The sequence below is a fragment of the Agelaius tricolor genome, unplaced genomic scaffold (assembly GCF_023055355.1).
Source record: "Agelaius tricolor isolate 1412-34295 unplaced genomic scaffold, bAgeTri1.0.p SCAF_5, whole genome shotgun sequence".
Taxonomy (NCBI): Eukaryota; Metazoa; Chordata; class Aves; order Passeriformes; family Icteridae; genus Agelaius; species Agelaius tricolor.
In genome coordinates, this window is record NW_027269265.1 from 51,580,656 (window position 1) to 51,598,049 (window position 17,394).

Here is a 17,394-nt window from a genome sequence, read left to right on the forward strand (position 1 = left end):
CATACAGAAATCAAACCCTTGTAAAATCATTTTAATTTCCTGCTCTCATTCTTTGGGCACAGAGTGGACCTGTGAGATATTTAGCTTCTCTTTTTTTCCCACATTACTGGTAAACTCCAGTTTCAGCCAGGATGCCCATAAACAAAACTCATGTCAGACAAGGCAAAGGTTCCAAGAAGACAGTTACTAGCTCAAAGCCAGAGTGTTTCATTTTAGACTTCATCCTTATTTAAACCATGCAAATCTCAGTAAGTATTGAATTTAAATCCACTGTCACTTTCTCCAGGCTCTTGTCAAAGGACGCATTATTAGTTTCTGGTTTACAGTACCTCCTAGATCCCCGTGCTGAGAGGGACCACAGTGCACAAAGCAGAGCTGCTGCACACACAGAGCAGTGGTCTCCATCCCAGAGTGTTTGGGATCCCAGACAGAGCAGACAAAGGATAAGAAAGAGCTGCTATGTTTCCAGCATGTGACACTGAGCAGGTCAGAGGGTCAGAAGGATAGCTCAGGATCCACAAGTCTGCATGCAGAACCTTATCTACCACATCAGATTTTGTCATCCTCTTATCAAATGAAACCAAGTATATACATACAATAAAGGGTACATGTGAATATAATAAAGCACATGAACATAAGCCCTTTTTGTAAGAAAGGTTCTGTCCCTTCTTACAGGAGCAAGCACAAAGCCTCCCAAGCCTCTCAGATCCATCTGAATCCTCTCTTTTCTCCTGTGTTATGGCCCTTATCCCATGGCCCCCTCTGACACAAACACAACAGCTCACTGGAGAACAGTTTCTGCAGAAGAGCACAGTGTAGGGATATGTGTTTACCAAAAGGGATCGTTATAATTTCTGGTTCCTGTTGGTCCTGGTGCCCTATTGCTGTGTGCCAAAGGGTGAGCAGCACACTGTCTGTAAGCAGAACTCTTTTTCCATGCTCCAAGGTCTGTGGGACTAGGCAGCTACCGAGAGAAAGGTAATTGCACAGACAAGCCTGAACTCCCAGCCAGGGCTGCAATGTATAAAACCCTGGCTGCCCGATAAAGTCCTGGGTTACCACAAGCCCTCACTATCAGCAACACAACTGTTTTCCATGCCAAGCTACCTTGAGCCTGTCAAAGTAGGTTTAATTGTTGATTTTCCCTGGACAGTGCCCAGGGCACTATATGACATTGGCTAGGCCAGCTGTGCCAGGGAAATGTTCCAGGGAATGGCTGCTGTCTGTCTCATCCCTCATGGCTGAGGATCTTTCTCACAGCAAGGCATCCCTGCAGGACTGTGCCTGTGATCCACAGAACACTACAGAGGAGCAACTGGGAACTCCAGAGCAGAGCCCTCACTTTTGCTGTACCACTTCTGAGAGTTTCCACTCGGATCACTGTGCCATTGGAAGGAATGCAGACCTGTGTCAATCTCAATTACAGTCAGACTTGTGGGTGCTGAAAGAATGGCAAAACAGAAACAGACAGAATAAAGTGAATAAACATGCTGTAAGAAAAGTCAGAAGGAACACACCAACAGTACTTCTAAAGCTACCTGCTCCAATATTCATGGTGTTATTCATATATCTACTAAAGTACTGCAGAAACCCTGGACTAGTTACACAATTCTCATCACAGGTTTATGTGAAATTAAGGCATCCCAAATGGTCATTTAAACCAAGGGTTACTGACAAGAGAAGGGACGAAAATAAAATGTTCCTGTTGTTCTAGACACAAAAAAGACTGCTAAGGAAGTAACTTTATAACCTGAGAAGGGTCTGCAGCTTTAAGAAATTCTCCCCTAAAGGTTGTAAAGCTTTTACTATGCAAAGTATTTTTGCTATTATATACACTGGCGGCCACTAAGTGCAGCTATTGTTTCTGGCAGTCATTCAGAGGAGGTCGGGACTGATAAAATGTTTAGCAGAGTTTGTTTGGGTAGATCCATCTGTGTTTTTAACCTCCCATACAGCCCCTGGTGTCCTTTTAAAAGATGCTGGATGTTCCTGAGTCTAATAAATCACAGGCTTTACTTTTATTTGCCTTTTTTTATTATGTATCATGCCACAGAAAAGAATGTCTTCTTTACATTACCCACACTTTTCTGTATGGATTACAGAAGCATCTAAAAATAAGATGTTTCTTTGCTGTGGGCCAGGAGTGCAGCTTACACAGAGCTCCCATTTCCTTGGGAAAGGCTATGTGGAGATGTGGCCTGTTGCTCTGACTCCTTACACCTTGGGCTGAGTTCATGCTTCAGAGGAACAAAGAGGGGAGATTGCAATCAAAGGGCAGGGAAGCAAAAGGTGTGTTCAGAGGTTCTAGCAAGGAGCCCAAGATGGAGCTTCCAAAAGTAAATGTTTTCAGGTCACATGAGCACCAGGAAAAATATCCTAAATAGTTGGGAAGCACTGTGATAGCAGCTTAACACTCCCACTGGCTGGGTTTTATAGGGCAGGAATTGAAACAGCCCCAACATAAAGTCTCAGTATTGCACAGAGCAAATCAGGGGAGCTCTCAGCACCTCACTTCCCTGCCTGCACTGCATAAGCACAAGGTAAAGCACCTCAGTGACAGCCTCTGCTACTCATTATGAGTGTTCTGTGTCCAAAACCTGACAGAAACATTGCTGGCACTACACTGTGTCAAATTGCTGTGCAAACATTTGCTGACTGTGAAGAAGGTGAGAAGTTGTATCGCCGTTTTACCGGTGGGAAAGACAGAAACACCCACAGATGTAAAAAGACATTTAAATCCTCCAGTGAGAAGATCCTGACCTCTGAAAACCATTCAGTACATTCCCTAAAGCCTTTTGCACCCAGAGCCAGCACTGTCCTGCAGGTGCCTGCAGCACTCACCTGAGCTTGTCGGCCACGAAGATGACGCGGCGCTCGAGCAGGAGCGAGGCGAAGATGCGGATGATCTGCCGCACGCTCAGGCACCTGAAGAGGCACTCGAAGTCCACGTGCTCCAGGCGGGAGTCCATGGGCCTCCGCAGCTCGATGACCTGCACACACAGCCAACAAGAGCAGGGTCAGCACTGCCAGGGGCCTGCAGACAGCCTGGCCCTGCAGGGTGGCCACGTTTCTCTTCACAGACAAAAGCAAGGCACAATTCTTCCCAAGAATATTTCTGAGATTCGCATTCTCCGAACCTCAGAGGAAGAAAAAACAATTCTTATCTCATCTACTGCTCCTGTGTTGTTCACAAGTGGAATGCATTGAGGAAGATTGTTTACCTGAAGGGAATTGATAACTGGATTTTGGTGTGAGCGTTCTGTTCACTGACCACCCAAATCCAGGGGTGTGTGTGGGGACTGCCAGCTGACAGTCACGAGATTCTCTGCAGTAGAGTGCAGCTGAGTGCTTGGCAGATTCAGTTTAGATGTAATGTAGTGCAATATAATATAGAATAATATAGTACAAAGAAGTAATTAATTAGCCCACTGATAAGATGGAGTCCTCCTCATCATTCCTCTCCTTTGTCAGGGGTGAAAATATCTACTATACTGCAGCACTGCCCCGTGCCTGAGGGGACACACAGTGACCCAGCCCCTCGTGTGCACACACAGAAAAACGGTGTATTGCACAATTCCTTCCTTGCATGCCATTCTTCCCAGAATACAGCAGTGTGCACTGTCTGCTGTCATCTCCAAGGGAAGCATAATTCCCCCTTCCAAACATTCTGTAAGGGACATAAAGCTTGGCTGAGTTGAGAGTATGAAGCAAATAAACAATCAAACACTGGAGATGGAAGCTTACAGGGCTGAAACAGCCATAAAGTCAAGGTAAATTGGGTTCTGAACTTGGCTAACAATTCATATTAACATCTAGATAGGAGCCTGGGACTCAACTAAAAGGCCAGGAAGACTTTGAACCCAATTTACTTTATTTTCACTCTTCTGTAATGTGTAATTCACTAGATAATGTTTAAAATCTTTCTCTTTTCATATAAAGATACATACACATATATATACTTAACTGGGGAGTCAGGACAAGGTCTTAGAAGCTGAGTTGTGACATCCCTTTACAGTCTAATTTTCATACTTCATCCATGACCTCTGGCCCTCTCCTTCCTTTTCTCAAATGCCTTTTCCTTGATTCCTTTATTAGATCTTCCTTTTACTCTGCAATTGACATGTTCAGATGTGGAACTTGAAGACAGAGGACAGAAAAAAGAAGAGGGAAAAATAATGTGAAGAAGAGAGTAACAGAAGGAGAAAAATATGAAGTACAAGAGAGCAAATGATTGACCATTGAGGAATTTGAGGAAACAGAAAAGGGAAAGGGAAGAAGCTGGCCAACTTGAAGCCATGTTGAAATCTCTGAATATATGTCAACAGGAACATGCATGCATCTTCTTTCGATATGTCCAAAAATCACCATCACTTTATTGCTTTAGACTAGTTTTATGTTTTTATGCAGCTGACAGCACATTCCATAAGCAGACTGGATCAGGTTTTAACTGGGTAGCCCTTACTGAATTCCTCACAAACACTGTTTTAAGAATGTGTTCAAGATCACAGGATACTGTAAACAAAATAAGTTCATATCAGTTTAGTTGTGATATTGTTTGTGATCAGCAACACAACAACTGTAAAAAGAAAGCCACTCTTAGAACAGTATGTATTAAATCAAATAGATTTGGTTTTTTTAAGCCTGAAATACAGGAACAGTGTGATGTATAGACACCCATCACTCAGCTGCTGCCCCAAACAACATCAAGAAACAAATTGTGGAGTGACTGTACCAGGAATGGCTCCTTGGAAAAGCTGCCTAATTCTTTCTCACAATCTGCAAAGGTGCCCACTTCCATTCCTTAGCACTGGGATTGCAAGCTCAAATCAAGTGCATGTGCCAAATCAGGAGGGGCTGATTCTACTGCAAACCTGCCAACATGAAAATCTTGCTGCAGGGTAGGATGCAATGCAAGTTATGGCAGCTTTTACAAATACCAGGGATGTTTTCTGCTGCCTGGCAAAGCCTGCTGCCTCAGTCTGCTCATCACAAAGAAATACACTGTCTGCTTCCCAATTAATCACCATCTTTGTTTAGGCAAGAGGAGCCACAATGGAAGGATAAGATTCTGTTCCTAATTAAGCCAGTGCATTCCATTTAAATAACGAGTTTGTACTAGCACAACAGAGAGCAAAGCTCAGCCAGAAGAGAATTGTTTGTTTGTTGGAATTATCTCAATATTTTTCTCTGGGAGAGTTTAGAAGTTGAGCAGAGGATAGAGAAGCTGCAGATCATGGCTCCCAGTTACATTCACACAGAAAAAGCATTGTCAGCTCTTTTCCCTGTTATGCCAATCACTCTTTCAGATGTTACCTCTCCAGAAGAAAATGCATGTGATTTTAAAATGCCTTGCAAGTCACTTATACAAGGAACCCTGTACATTTCATACCATACATTACAGGCCCACTCCATTGAAGTCACTGGCGTTACATTTAGAGAAAATACAATTTAATGCAAAAATAACAAAGGCACTGTAAAAAACCCTAAGGAGGGTGAAATAACCCTAAAGGGGAGTTCCTTCTCTCTGTTTTTAATAACTGGGACAAATTCTATTCCTGTCTTCAGTAATGAATCTCCTGTATATGCTTGACCATCTGAGTGGAGCTACTCTATTCTTAAATAGGGGCATGCAGAGAACAAAATTTGACATGGTAAATGGCTGGCCAGCCCCAAGTTGAAAAAGCCTTTTAATCAATACTGCCATTTCCAATTAGGCACATGTTGTCTAATGCTAGGCTTCTAGCTACTTGAGTCAGGAATAAAAAGAAGTGGCATCTATTATGTGTGTGCACACACACACAAAAGAGTTTTACATGACATACTTTCCTTTGAGAGCCAGTTAAAAGGTATTTATTACCAAGAAGAGCCATTTAAATGCTGCTGGTCACTCCTACCATGGCCAGGACCAGCAGTAACAAGGTTTGAAATAACAAGCAGCTGCTGAAGTGCTCAGGTACAGACAGCATGGGAACCTCACACTGGCCTGTTATCACTGTGATAAAGCCCAGCAAGGCTGCAGTCTCTGAGCTGCACTAGGCCTGGCACACTGGGACATTTGTGATGGCTGCTTTTCTTACACACAACTTATTAATAATCATAAAATAATAAATACATAACCATAAATTGGCCTACAATCATCAATGGGAACTAGCATTAGCATGTCCACAGTGGTGCAGCTCATACTCTGCTTATTTTGAGGGTTTGCCACCCCACAGCCCTGCAGGATCTGTTTGTCTCCTCCTGCTTTTCTTTTGCTGTTTTGATACTGGAGTGGTAAAGGGTAAGGCTTTGGCTTTTAATGTTTGCAGTTGCTTCTTACCTCATTTCCAGCTCCAGGCAGGAAGGTTTTGACTTTGATTGTCTTTCCAGGTGCAGGAAAAGGAGATTCCATCAGACTTCTCATAAATGGATAAACCAGGGCAGCAGATATTCCCCTTCTCCTTTCAACCTCATCCAGGATCTGGTCCATTAGTAAGACATAAATGAGACAGAACATATCAGCATCACATAGACTTTTGAAGCATCCTTTGACCTACACGTGCCTAAACACATGGCAGGTCTAAATTTATGTCTCCTCTGCCATGTATTTCTTCATTACCATCAATCCATGTTTTTTTGTTACAAAATGAAGCCTGTTTGTGAATGTTATTAACACAGAGGCAAGGAAGAATTAACAAGTCTGAAAAAGAGGAAGAAGACTCAAAGAAGACTCAACATGACTAAAGGGATGTATATATTGCTGGGATTATGCCTGAACAACAGGATGAGCTGAAGGAGAGAAAGATGAAGACAAATCCCATGATCACAGCCCAGGTCAGCATCACATCTCGGTGGTATATCTTGAAATTTGTATCAAGGAAAAACTTTCTTCTGCACTGGGCATCTCTTCCATTTCAACTGAGAGGGCAGGAAGAAGTCAGAAAGCAATGCTGCCACTATGACAGCAGGACAGAGCTCCTGAAATGGTCCCAGCAGTGGCTGTCAAGTCAGAGTCTGTGCTGAGCTGGAGACCCTCAGCTACCCCTGAAGCACACCCAGCTGTTCACACTGGTGCCTGCATTAAGGTCATTTTCTCTTGATGAAACAGCAGGCAATCTAGTCTTGAAATAAGCAGATGAAACTTCTTAAAGATAGAGGAGACTATAATGTTCTTCTCTCTTTGGTCACATGGGGCAACATAAATTAGATCACAGCTAAGTTTTCCCACATTAGACTGAGCATATAGATGATAAAGCTAAAGAAGACAGAAAGCAAGGTTCAAAGCAGTTGGTGGTTTGACCTGCAATGGTGATCCTTTAACCACCACTCCAGAGCAAAAGGCCATACAAGAGTTAGTGGGCCTGAGCCAGACATTTTCTCTTGTTTCTCTTGGAAATGATTTTCACTGAAGCAAACATTAAAACTTAAACTTAAGCACAAGCTGGTGACCTGTAAGGAGAGCTGGTGACACCAAATGCCAGCAGAGGCATTCACTGGTGTATAGTTTCCCCTTCCTCCTTGTGACATAATGAAGGCCTAACTAAAGCAAAGCTGGCCCTGTGCACATAACTTGCATTCCAGTCCTTGGAAGTGGCAGATAACCATAAATGAGGCCATGAATTTCACTCTTGATGTAATTTGCAGCACAGCCATCCTCAGCAAACAAAACCAGTGGGAAGCAGCAATGAAGCAGGGCTATGCCCCAGGTCCCTTGCTGCTCCTGCACACTGCCAGCACTCAGTTGTGTTCCTGCAGCCACAGGATCGGCTATTTGATGAGTTTGTTGCTGGACTTGGGGTCATGTGTGTGTCATATGCCTGGCTCCAAAGACCTTCACAATGCAAATAAAAGGAGCATTTAAACAAAATAAAAGTTGAACAGAGATCCCAAGAGATAAAATGGTCAGAAACAGCTGTTGAAACCATGACCAAATGAACTGGCTGGAAGTTAACATATCTGTGGTTCCCAAGTCTGTCTCGGCAATAGGTATTACAACAGTGAGTGAGCGGGAAAGGCTTTGTGGAAGACAAAGATAATGAAAGTTATCGGAAATAGGAAAAGAAACATTTTAAACCAGAGGAATCTTTTTTCTTTTGTGATAAATAATATCCAAGATTTAATATCCCACGGTCTTTCATCATTCACAGTGTAAGGCAGAGACAGCTATTCATTGTATTGAGGGCCAGCTGTCTGACCTTATACCTCAGCTGCAGTGATACTTGGTTGTAAGGAAGATACTTAATTTTTTTTTTCCTTCTCCCAAATCTTCCTTTGTAAAATAGAGCACTATCAAAATTAGATAAAAACATAATAGCAAACAAAAAGCCTTATGAGTTCTGTGCACACAATGAGTGTGGTGAGCTGGGTGATCCTCCCAGAACAAAGTATTCCATTTCACTCACAGATATCTGGGTTTAGATACATATTACACCTAAGAGACACTGTCATAAACCCTTGATTTCAGAGCTTTATGAATGACATCAGAAGCAAAATTGCAATTAACTATTTGCAACCCAACTGTTATTCTTCACAAAAACCTTGTGTTAAAGTTTTATCTAGAAAAACTCAAAACCTGCTTTAAAGATAATATTCTGTATAAATATTAGATCATATGAACAATAGAAATGCTATGCTTTTATTTAACATCAATGATTTACATGCTCTTTTCTATTTGATTCCTATGAAAATTAGCAGGTAAAATCTGTGGAAGTTCTGAGAGATTTCCCGTATCTGAAGTGAAAATCTCTGGCAAATTAAAATGCAATCAATTAAAATTGGGTCAATGAAAAGATCATCTGTGCTTTATCCTAGACTCCTAGAGTGAAAAAAATAAAACTGTCACTAGTTTTAAGTGTATAGAATTCACATATCAAATAATCTTTTTTCTCAACCTCATCATTCCACAGGGTGTTGGAGTAAAAGTGGTACTGGCCCATCATCCAAACTATGGATGCCAAGAATTACAGCTCAGCACAGAACGGCTGTAGAAAACAACGGAAAAAACTTTGGTCAGCCAGATCATACAGACACCCAGATGTTTTCTGAATCAATTTCTGCCTCAGTCACAGAAGTAATAAGACATTCTTTGATGAACCAAATAACAGGGATGGAATATCCAAAACAGCAACTGTAAAATAGTTATCTCCCATCAAAGGAAGGAATTCTTCCTGCCTGGTTCATCACTGCAGATGTGTCCCAGTAAACAATCAAATTAAAAAGCAATATTAAAAAATATCTCCTTACCTTAGAAAATAAGTCAAAGCACCCCAGGCGGCTGATGACACAGTAAACTTCAGGTAGGCGTGGGCCTTTTCCATTGGGCTGATAACAGCAAAAGAGGAGATGGGAATTACACATTCATGTGGAGCCATGAGGAAATACACTTCTCTCTCTGACCACACAGTTGGCCATCATGTGACATCTCTCACTATTTGCTTCTCCAACAAACAGCTGCTCTTGGAAAAGCATCATATTTCTACCATAAGGCAGGAAACTGAAAGGCACAGATAGAGCTTATCCCCTTTGGAAATCACAGCCTGTTGGAGCTGCATCCCAGCCTCATTCCAGCTTGCAGCCATAAAAGCACATGGAACCAGGGCTCTAAGTCATGCCTCTGCTATCTCTGTGCCCTGCTCCTGCTGCAGAACAAGGAGTGGGGCCACCCTGGGGCTGTGTGCTGCAAGAGAAGAACTGCAACATTAAGGGAGGCCATGATGGCTTTAGGTCCCCACTCCCTCACTCCATGGTGCTCAAAGAGAGCTCAACCTACAGAAAGGGAGCTCACAACCTAAACAAAGCAGGCTGCATGAGTAAAACATTAACTTCCTCAGACCAACTCCTGATAAACATGAAACTCACATAACTTAAACTGTGGCAAGTATGAATCAATGATACACATCCCTCTTACCCCCTTCCCAAGAGAAACTGTGGAGACCATCCTCTATAACCATCCCATATAAGATTTATCCTGGAGAAGCAAATGGTACCTCCTCAGCATGCTGGACTCTGCTACCCTGCCTATTCCACTTTGTCTCTTGTTGGACTCTACTGGTACTCAACTTCCCCATGGAGTGTTTGAAATTCACATGCCACAGAGATGACAATCAAGAGAAACTGAGGGCTAGCTGTGCTTTTTAAACCTGAATATTGCACTCTAGACTTGGACACTCAGCAGGTGCCTGCCTGTTATAATAAAGATCACAAAAAAAAATTCCAAAGCTAAGTGAATACAGATGAGTCTATTTCTGGATCCAAACCTGCTCACTACACGTCACATCTCTGAAAAAGCAGAGCCCTTTTTTGTCCATATTAGGTATAAAATCCTTTCTAAAGGCACTGAGTGATTATATCAAGCATGTGGGATTTTGGTTAAAATCATTGTGTCAAATCTGCAGGAATGCCGAAGCCATGCCAGGAGCCTTGGACAGCTCCCAGCCAAGAGCTGTCTCACTGAGTGCCAGTAAAAACATCACATTCCTGGGTCATCTATAAGACCAGAAACAATAACTGCTTAGCACTTACTCCAAGTTTCTCCTTTATGAAATATCATTGCTTTCAAATGTCTTAAAGGCTACATGCCTGTGGGAGCTGGGATTCTTCCCTCCCTGCTCTCACTGTGTAGGACATCCTTTTTTGTTATTTCAGAGAGCTTTTCCTGCAAACAGCACAGCCTCACAGATGCACACACATCAGCTGTAAGAGCAGCAAGCAAAAACCTTGAGCAGAGCCATTGTGAGGGGCAGAACTTAACAAATTTATAGCACTGGCAACCCTTCAGATAACCTCCCCTCTCAGCCACCAGTTTACACCTCACTTTAGACTGATCTAAAACACCCACTGCACTTTAGTTTGCTTCTTTCCTGGGCAAGACCATCCTATGGGGCATGCCACTCCTGCCTGGACTCCTCCCTCGTCACTAGGGGACACTGGGGTCTGCCCATCAGGACCAGTGTAACCTCCTCTCTTCCCAAAAGGGAGCTCTCCCAAGTGGCAGGCTGTGCTCTGCCAAGTGGCTGCACAGTCTTGGAGTCATGCTATCCATCCAGGACTCACTCCTGCACACAAAGAATAGGTCCAGATCAGGAAAGCAAAATGCTGAAGTAGCCCAGCTGAGAGGCACCTGAGTGACTCTGCCCTTGTGCACTGCACTGCTCCTGAAAGAAGAGAGATGGAGCAGATGATGCTTTGGGCTTGATTTCCTTTCAATTTGTTCTTGTGGAGCCCAGGATATTTTCAGCCTTAGTCCAGTATCACAAAATGAAAATGCTAAAGAGTTTTGATGATAACAAGACAGTTTCCCAAAATTATGAACATAAACTGACAAGAACTTGGCTGAGGTGGAGAAGCCAAGCTCTGCATCAGGGCTGGTCCACACGTGGCTCAGGACACCCTTTTTTATAGTGAGTTTAATCTGAATATTACTGACTAAAGCCCACTCCAAAATCTTGGCAGGAAAAACAAGAGACTTCTGCTCCAAAAACTAAGCCTGCCATTTTTCTCTTTCAAATCTCACCTCCCTGTCCATGTGCTTGGATTCTATGGAGACTTCAGAGATCTCCTCCCAGTCTGCCATAGCACTGAGCTGTGCTGTGAGGGAAGTGGCCTTTGCAAAGCACATGAACTATCCAGTGCATCCAGAAACAGAGATATTCCTTAGTGGTGCCAGGAATCAGAACAATTCCAACACTGGGAAGCTAAAATCAGTTTCTATGGAGGCTCTTGATTCCTTGTTAGGGCCAATCCAAATTGTGACCATGAGAAAACTGTGGGTGTTGTAAATCCAAAAGCACTTCTTAAAGACTTCTTGTTCTATAAAACATGAACTTTGGGTGCCAGAGTACTCAGTGTACACACGGCTGTCAAACTGCTTGGGCAAGGGCAGGATGGGAGGGAGCAAGGAGAAAAAGGGTTTTCCAATGAGCTTTTTGCAGCTCCATAAACAGTCTGCATCCCACAAAAGTTGCTTTCACACTGTAATGAATGCCCTTCTCCTGTCCCCAGCAAATGCAGGACATCAGGCTAGTCCCCCCTAACACCTGCTTTCCATGTTTTCAGGTACACACTTCACCTTCAGGCAGCTGCTCCTCCATGGACTCCTGGGGCTGGCTTGTCTTAGCCTAGAAAAGTGCTGGAGGATCAAATTTTATGAGAGAGGGAAGGGAGGCGTAGGATGAAACAGCCCCTGCAAGGGTGCCCAGATCATCTCTGCTGCTGACACATGCACTCAAAGAGAAAAGCAGTTGCAGAATTGCCTTGGAGGTATCAAGATGTAACTGGAAAATTTCATGCTATCTATGGAAATGCAGATTGTCTGCTGTGGGACAATAGGTTACATTCCATTCTAATCCTATTCCAAAATGAAACAAAACAATATAAATACATTTAAAGGGGATACTGTACAGGATTTGTAGAACAAACAAAACATAATTGTCACTGTATCCCTTGAGGTAGTTTTGGCACACAGACCCCAGAAAAGGTCTGGAAGAATCTGAGATCTGAAGGAAAAAAAAGTGGAACACTTTGTTCATATCACAACACGCCAAAGGAGAGCAAGGCTGACAAAACACAATTGTTCCCTAAATGCAGGAATCTGCACAGCAGACCCTGCAGAAGAGCAGCCAGGCACCCTCACAGGATCAGCCAGCCATGGATCTTTTGCCAACGAGGCTGCCAAATGCACCAGAAGGTGTGAGACACCTCTTGCTGGGTATTACAAGAGCATGCCCCACCAGGACAGCTGAGGAAGGAATTTTCTAAGGAATTAACCTCACAGCAGTTGGCTTGGCTTAATGTGGATCAGTTTATAAGAATTTTAGGGGGGTTTAATGGCACACACTAGTAAGGCTGTCTCACCATGCACCAACCTTTGCAGAAGACATGAAATTGTTACACTTCCAAACCCTATGGAAAAGGCACTTCAGGTAAGTACCCAGATTCCACATTTCTCCCAGCAGGACAGGAGGAGGTTGCAGCACCAAAATAAAAGATGTGTGCTACTTTTGCCTTTTCCACAGGTAGAAGAAATGCTGAGCTGTTTCTCTGCAGTTTCCAAAATGCCCTCTCTTTCTAAGTCCCAGTTCTGCTCTGAGAAGAGCATGGCTGGGTTTGCCCCATGAAGGGCACAGCTGGTGAAGTGCAGTGGCATCACTCCTTCCTTTCCTTGGCTGAGGAGGCTGTACCAGTGGGATGAGACATCTCAGCTTCTCTGGGACAGAATCTTCTGGCTTCTCTGTTTGGAATCCAGATTAAGCAACCTGAATTAAGTGATCACCCAAGGTGGCAGCAGCAGATCTGCTTTATAACTGGCTTTATAATTATTAGATAGATTTAGCAAAGCACTACTTATTTTCCCTTTTTCTTTTTGCTATTTGATTGAGTTTTGCCTTATCCAGGGTAGTATAAAAATCTCCAATGCTGTCTCAAAACACCATTATATAAAAGCATGCACTATTGATTTAATTCTGTTCCTGGTATTTCCTAATATACTCAGCCATCTTTTGCACCAGCTGAAAGTCAGTGTTCTATTTTTAGGTTGTCCTTAATGTAGGGTGAATTTCACTGAGCTTTAAATGAGTAAAAAACCCCCATGTTAATGTTTCACTGAAAAACTCATTCAATATTCCTGTGTATAAATCTCTTTTATTGCCACTGGTTATTTCAGTCTCAGCATGGTTCAGGATCAACCATTTGGCATTTCACAGAGGCAAGCTCTGGGCATGATTACAAATGTACTGACATTCTCAGAAAAATAAAAGTCTCAAACCACCTTTACCTGGTAGAGTGAAAACAATCCATAATTTTATTCTAACCAACATTTTCTGAGATTTTGTTATTTTTTTCCCAAATAAGACCTTATTATCCTTTTAAATGACAATTCATTAAAAAAATTTATTTGTACTGCTGCCCTGTATCTTGTTATGCTTATTTAAAGCAGCAAGGATGAATTCTAGGTGCTTTCCTTGCTCATCCCTGAGTTACCCCCTGACCAGCCCTAGATTTACTGCAGCACAAGCCTTCAGTGACATTTCCTGCCCACACATCAACCTTGTTGTGGCCCACTGTGACACACTGTTTAATACATAGTGACTCTCTGTGATGCTACCTATGGCAAACACCGCCCCCAGAACTGATAAACAAGTTTTCTGTTATGTTAGCTTAATGAAACTTCTCACAAATAGAGGAACCACACACAGAAAACCTCCCAGACAGCATCTGCAGTCTGCATGCCAGGGGCTCTGCCACAGACAGAGAGCAGGGGAAGAGCAGGGTCAGGCACAAGCAGCAGCGCAGGACAGGGGGTGCTGTGCCAGTGACAGGGAGAGCTCTGCTGGAAGCTACTGAAGGCAGGTGATCCCTGCCTGAAAAGGTGGGAAATGATGCCAGAAAGGGAAGGGGGGGAAGTGCCAGTGTGAGTTACTCTTAGAGAGGGGGGACATACTTACAAACTGCTGCAGACATTCATTTGGCACAGAGAGTCAGCCAAAGACTCCTGCAGTATCTAATATCCACACAAGCTCCCCAGCCCAGTGTGGGCAACAGCCAGGAGAACATGACAGGAGCCATGGCTCCCCACCCAGTCACTCACAAACAGCTCCAAACCTCCCCAAGAGGTGCAAGGCTAGTGCAGGGACAACCAACTGCTTTCTGCTTTGCTGCCATCCCATCAGGTGTGCAGGATGGACACCAGAATCCCTCTTTGCATTGTGCTCCACCTCCCTTAACACACTCAGCAGATTCCTCCCCCTCGATACACACACTGCTGTGCTCTCAAGTTTATCAAGTGTCCAGGGATTTTTCAGGTGGTGGTGCAACGTTGTTTGTAGGCTCCCCACCTCACCTATTGACCACCTCTGGTCATGGGGATTGAAAGTTGTGTGAGACACCAGACTTCCCACTGCTGGCACCAGCCTGTTGCAAGGCTCTGAGCTGCAGACTGATGACACAGTGCTGGCAGAGTCATTTGAGATGTAAGCAGCTGCCTAAGAGATAAACACTACTCACAAATGTTTAGAAATACCAGCTTTGCCTTTGTTTCCAGTGTTGTAGTATTTCTGATTGTGCTTGAAAGTACATAACATAAAGAATTTATGAAGTAAGTGCTCACACAAGAAACTTTCCACATTCTCAGGATCCACATTCTCAGGAATTTGCTACAAACCTTGGGATCTATCTGATTAAAATGGCCAGTACAAATTCTTATTTCAAACCCTGTTTCCTTTAAAAACCATGAGAGACACCTTCAGTTCAGACTGTAGTTCTGAGATCCTTTTCAAGAGGATTCTGCCCTTTGAAGCGAGGGGGATGTACTCACCAAGAGCCTCCTGCAGTACCCGAAGCGCCGGCTCCCGTCCTCCCCAGTCAGCATGAAAGAGAAGGTCTCACTAGGAGAAAGGGAATTGCCCATTGCAGGGATTATAGCACAACTACAGCATGGCTACAAGGTGGATCACTTAGCAAGGGACACTCATCAAGTGAGAGATGCTACCCACTGCAAGGTCTTCACCATTAGGACATACTCTGTGGAAAAAGTCTGGCAGCAGTATAGCTAGGGACAACCCAGCTGTCTTAGCAGAAGAGATGGGTGCAAAGTGTCAGTGACTGTAGAAGAAATATGAGAATCAGATTTTGAGGGCAGTATTCCAATGCTCCTTTACCTTTAGTTCAATCCTGTCTTTGGACTGAGCTTTGTTCTTAAAACAAGAACCTTAGATATTCTCTGAGAGTAATCATTTTCTAATCCAGAAACAACACAGGTTTCCAAAATCCAACTCATTTTATGTCTCTGCCTAGGACAAATACCATTTGTGACAGAGCAGTAAAACAAGAGTTTTACAGTAAAACAACAGCACAAGTAAAGGGATGGGTGATCTGTGAATTCATGCCTGGGCTGTGAAACATTCCTGAATGCTTTGCAACTTTTAAATGGTATTATATAAAACAATTCCTGGTGCTGAAACGCCAGGGTTTGTATAATTACAGATGTCTCTGGGGAGACCTTATTGAGGCCTTTCAATACATAAAAGGGGCTTCTAAGAAAGATGGGAATAGACTTTTTAATAGGTCTGTAGCAATAAGACAAGGGGTAGTGATTCTAAACTAAAACTGGGTAGATTCAGACTAGATAAAAAGAAGAAATATTTTACAATGAGGGTGATAAAACACTGGGACAGGTTGTCCAGAGAGGTGGTGAATGTCCTGTCCCTGGAAGCATTCAAGGTCAAGCTCGACAGGGCTCTGATCAAGTTGAAAATGTCCCTGCTCATGGCAGAAAGGTTGGACTGAATGACCTTTAAAGGTCCCTTCCAGCCCAAATCATTCCACAATTCCATCCCTTCTGCCTATCCTGTTACTCTACACCTTTGAAACAACCAGTTCTCACATATCAGTGCAGGGGAAAAAAAATTATACATTTTTCGTGGTCACTTTGAAGGAAAAAGAAAATGCAAGCCTGGCTCTCCTTTTCCTTGCCCTTCTCCTGCAGTGATTCATCTCCAATGGAAGGAAGAGAGGGCTCCTCTGCTAGGACAGAGCACAGTTCCAAGAAAGTTCTCAGACAGCAACATTTTGAACCAAATGAAGGGGTAACCTGCAATGTTAGACAAGCACTCTGAGGCGAATTACTAGGGCAGGGGGTAGGCAGGGCCCCATCCTTTTTAAGATTTATTTTAAATACTTTCATTTATTCTTTTGAGTTTAGGACTCAGAGGAACCTTCAAGCCTCTTCGCCTCAGCCACACAGGCCTGTGAGGCAGGCAGAATAGGGAAGAAAAAGAACACAGAACTTCAAAAGAAAGAAAAATTAAATACAGCTGCTTGATCACAAAGTGGCCAAGACTCAAACTGCTGCTTCCTTAATTGGGCATTGACGAGGCTGAGGCTGTTCCAGTGCACTCCAGCACCAGTCCATGGTGCAGAGCAGCTCTGGAGCACTCACCTGTTGTACTCAGAGACAGGGAGCCAGTCCTTGGCATCAGGGAAGCAGAACTGTGGGATGGCCTTGAGGCGCTCCTCCGCTTCCCGCATCTGCTTGGTGGGCCTCTCCAGCTGCCAGGAGAACAGCGAGGGTCAGCCAGCCCTGGGTGTCCCCTCCAGCTCTGCTCAGGGGCAGGGTCACTGAGCAGCTCTGAGAGCCATCAGATTGTCCTGTGGTTGTGCTTGGCAGAGGGAGGCATGACTCCAGGACAGGCTTTACATTTTTTTAATTGTCTGAAACTCCCTTGTTGTACGATGGCCACTTACAACACAGCCCTGACTCAAATACCTTTCTGCTGCAAGAGCACAAGAGAAATGCCAGAGATCAGCAAAAGTCTTTCCATTGACTTCAGCGTGTTTTGGAACAAATCCTAATATAGCCAAAAAGTGAAATATTTAGAAACTGAATTTAAACACAGTGTTTAAAGCATCCACCATCAGGCC

The 17,394-nt window shown here is 43.6% G+C and overlaps 1 protein-coding gene across 6 annotated transcripts in view; it reads right to left on the minus strand.

Annotated features, from left to right (window-relative positions):
• DENND2B (DENN domain containing 2B) overlaps positions 1 to 17,394 on the minus strand; it is a 153,660-nt gene that overhangs the window by 19,666 nt on the left and 116,600 nt on the right. For all 6 annotated transcript variants that reach the window (XM_071427929.1, XM_071427928.1, XM_071427932.1 and 3 more), the window contains 5 exons: positions 16,913 to 17,022; positions 15,290 to 15,359; positions 9,223 to 9,300; positions 6,320 to 6,460; positions 2,842 to 2,990 (listed from right to left, as the gene is read on the minus strand). In XM_071427929.1, coding sequence (XP_071284030.1) covers positions 2,842 to 2,990; positions 6,320 to 6,460; positions 9,223 to 9,300; positions 15,290 to 15,359; positions 16,913 to 17,022 — 548 coding nt within the window. The remainder of the gene's footprint in view (positions 1 to 2,841; positions 2,991 to 6,319; positions 6,461 to 9,222; positions 9,301 to 15,289; positions 15,360 to 16,912; positions 17,023 to 17,394) is intronic.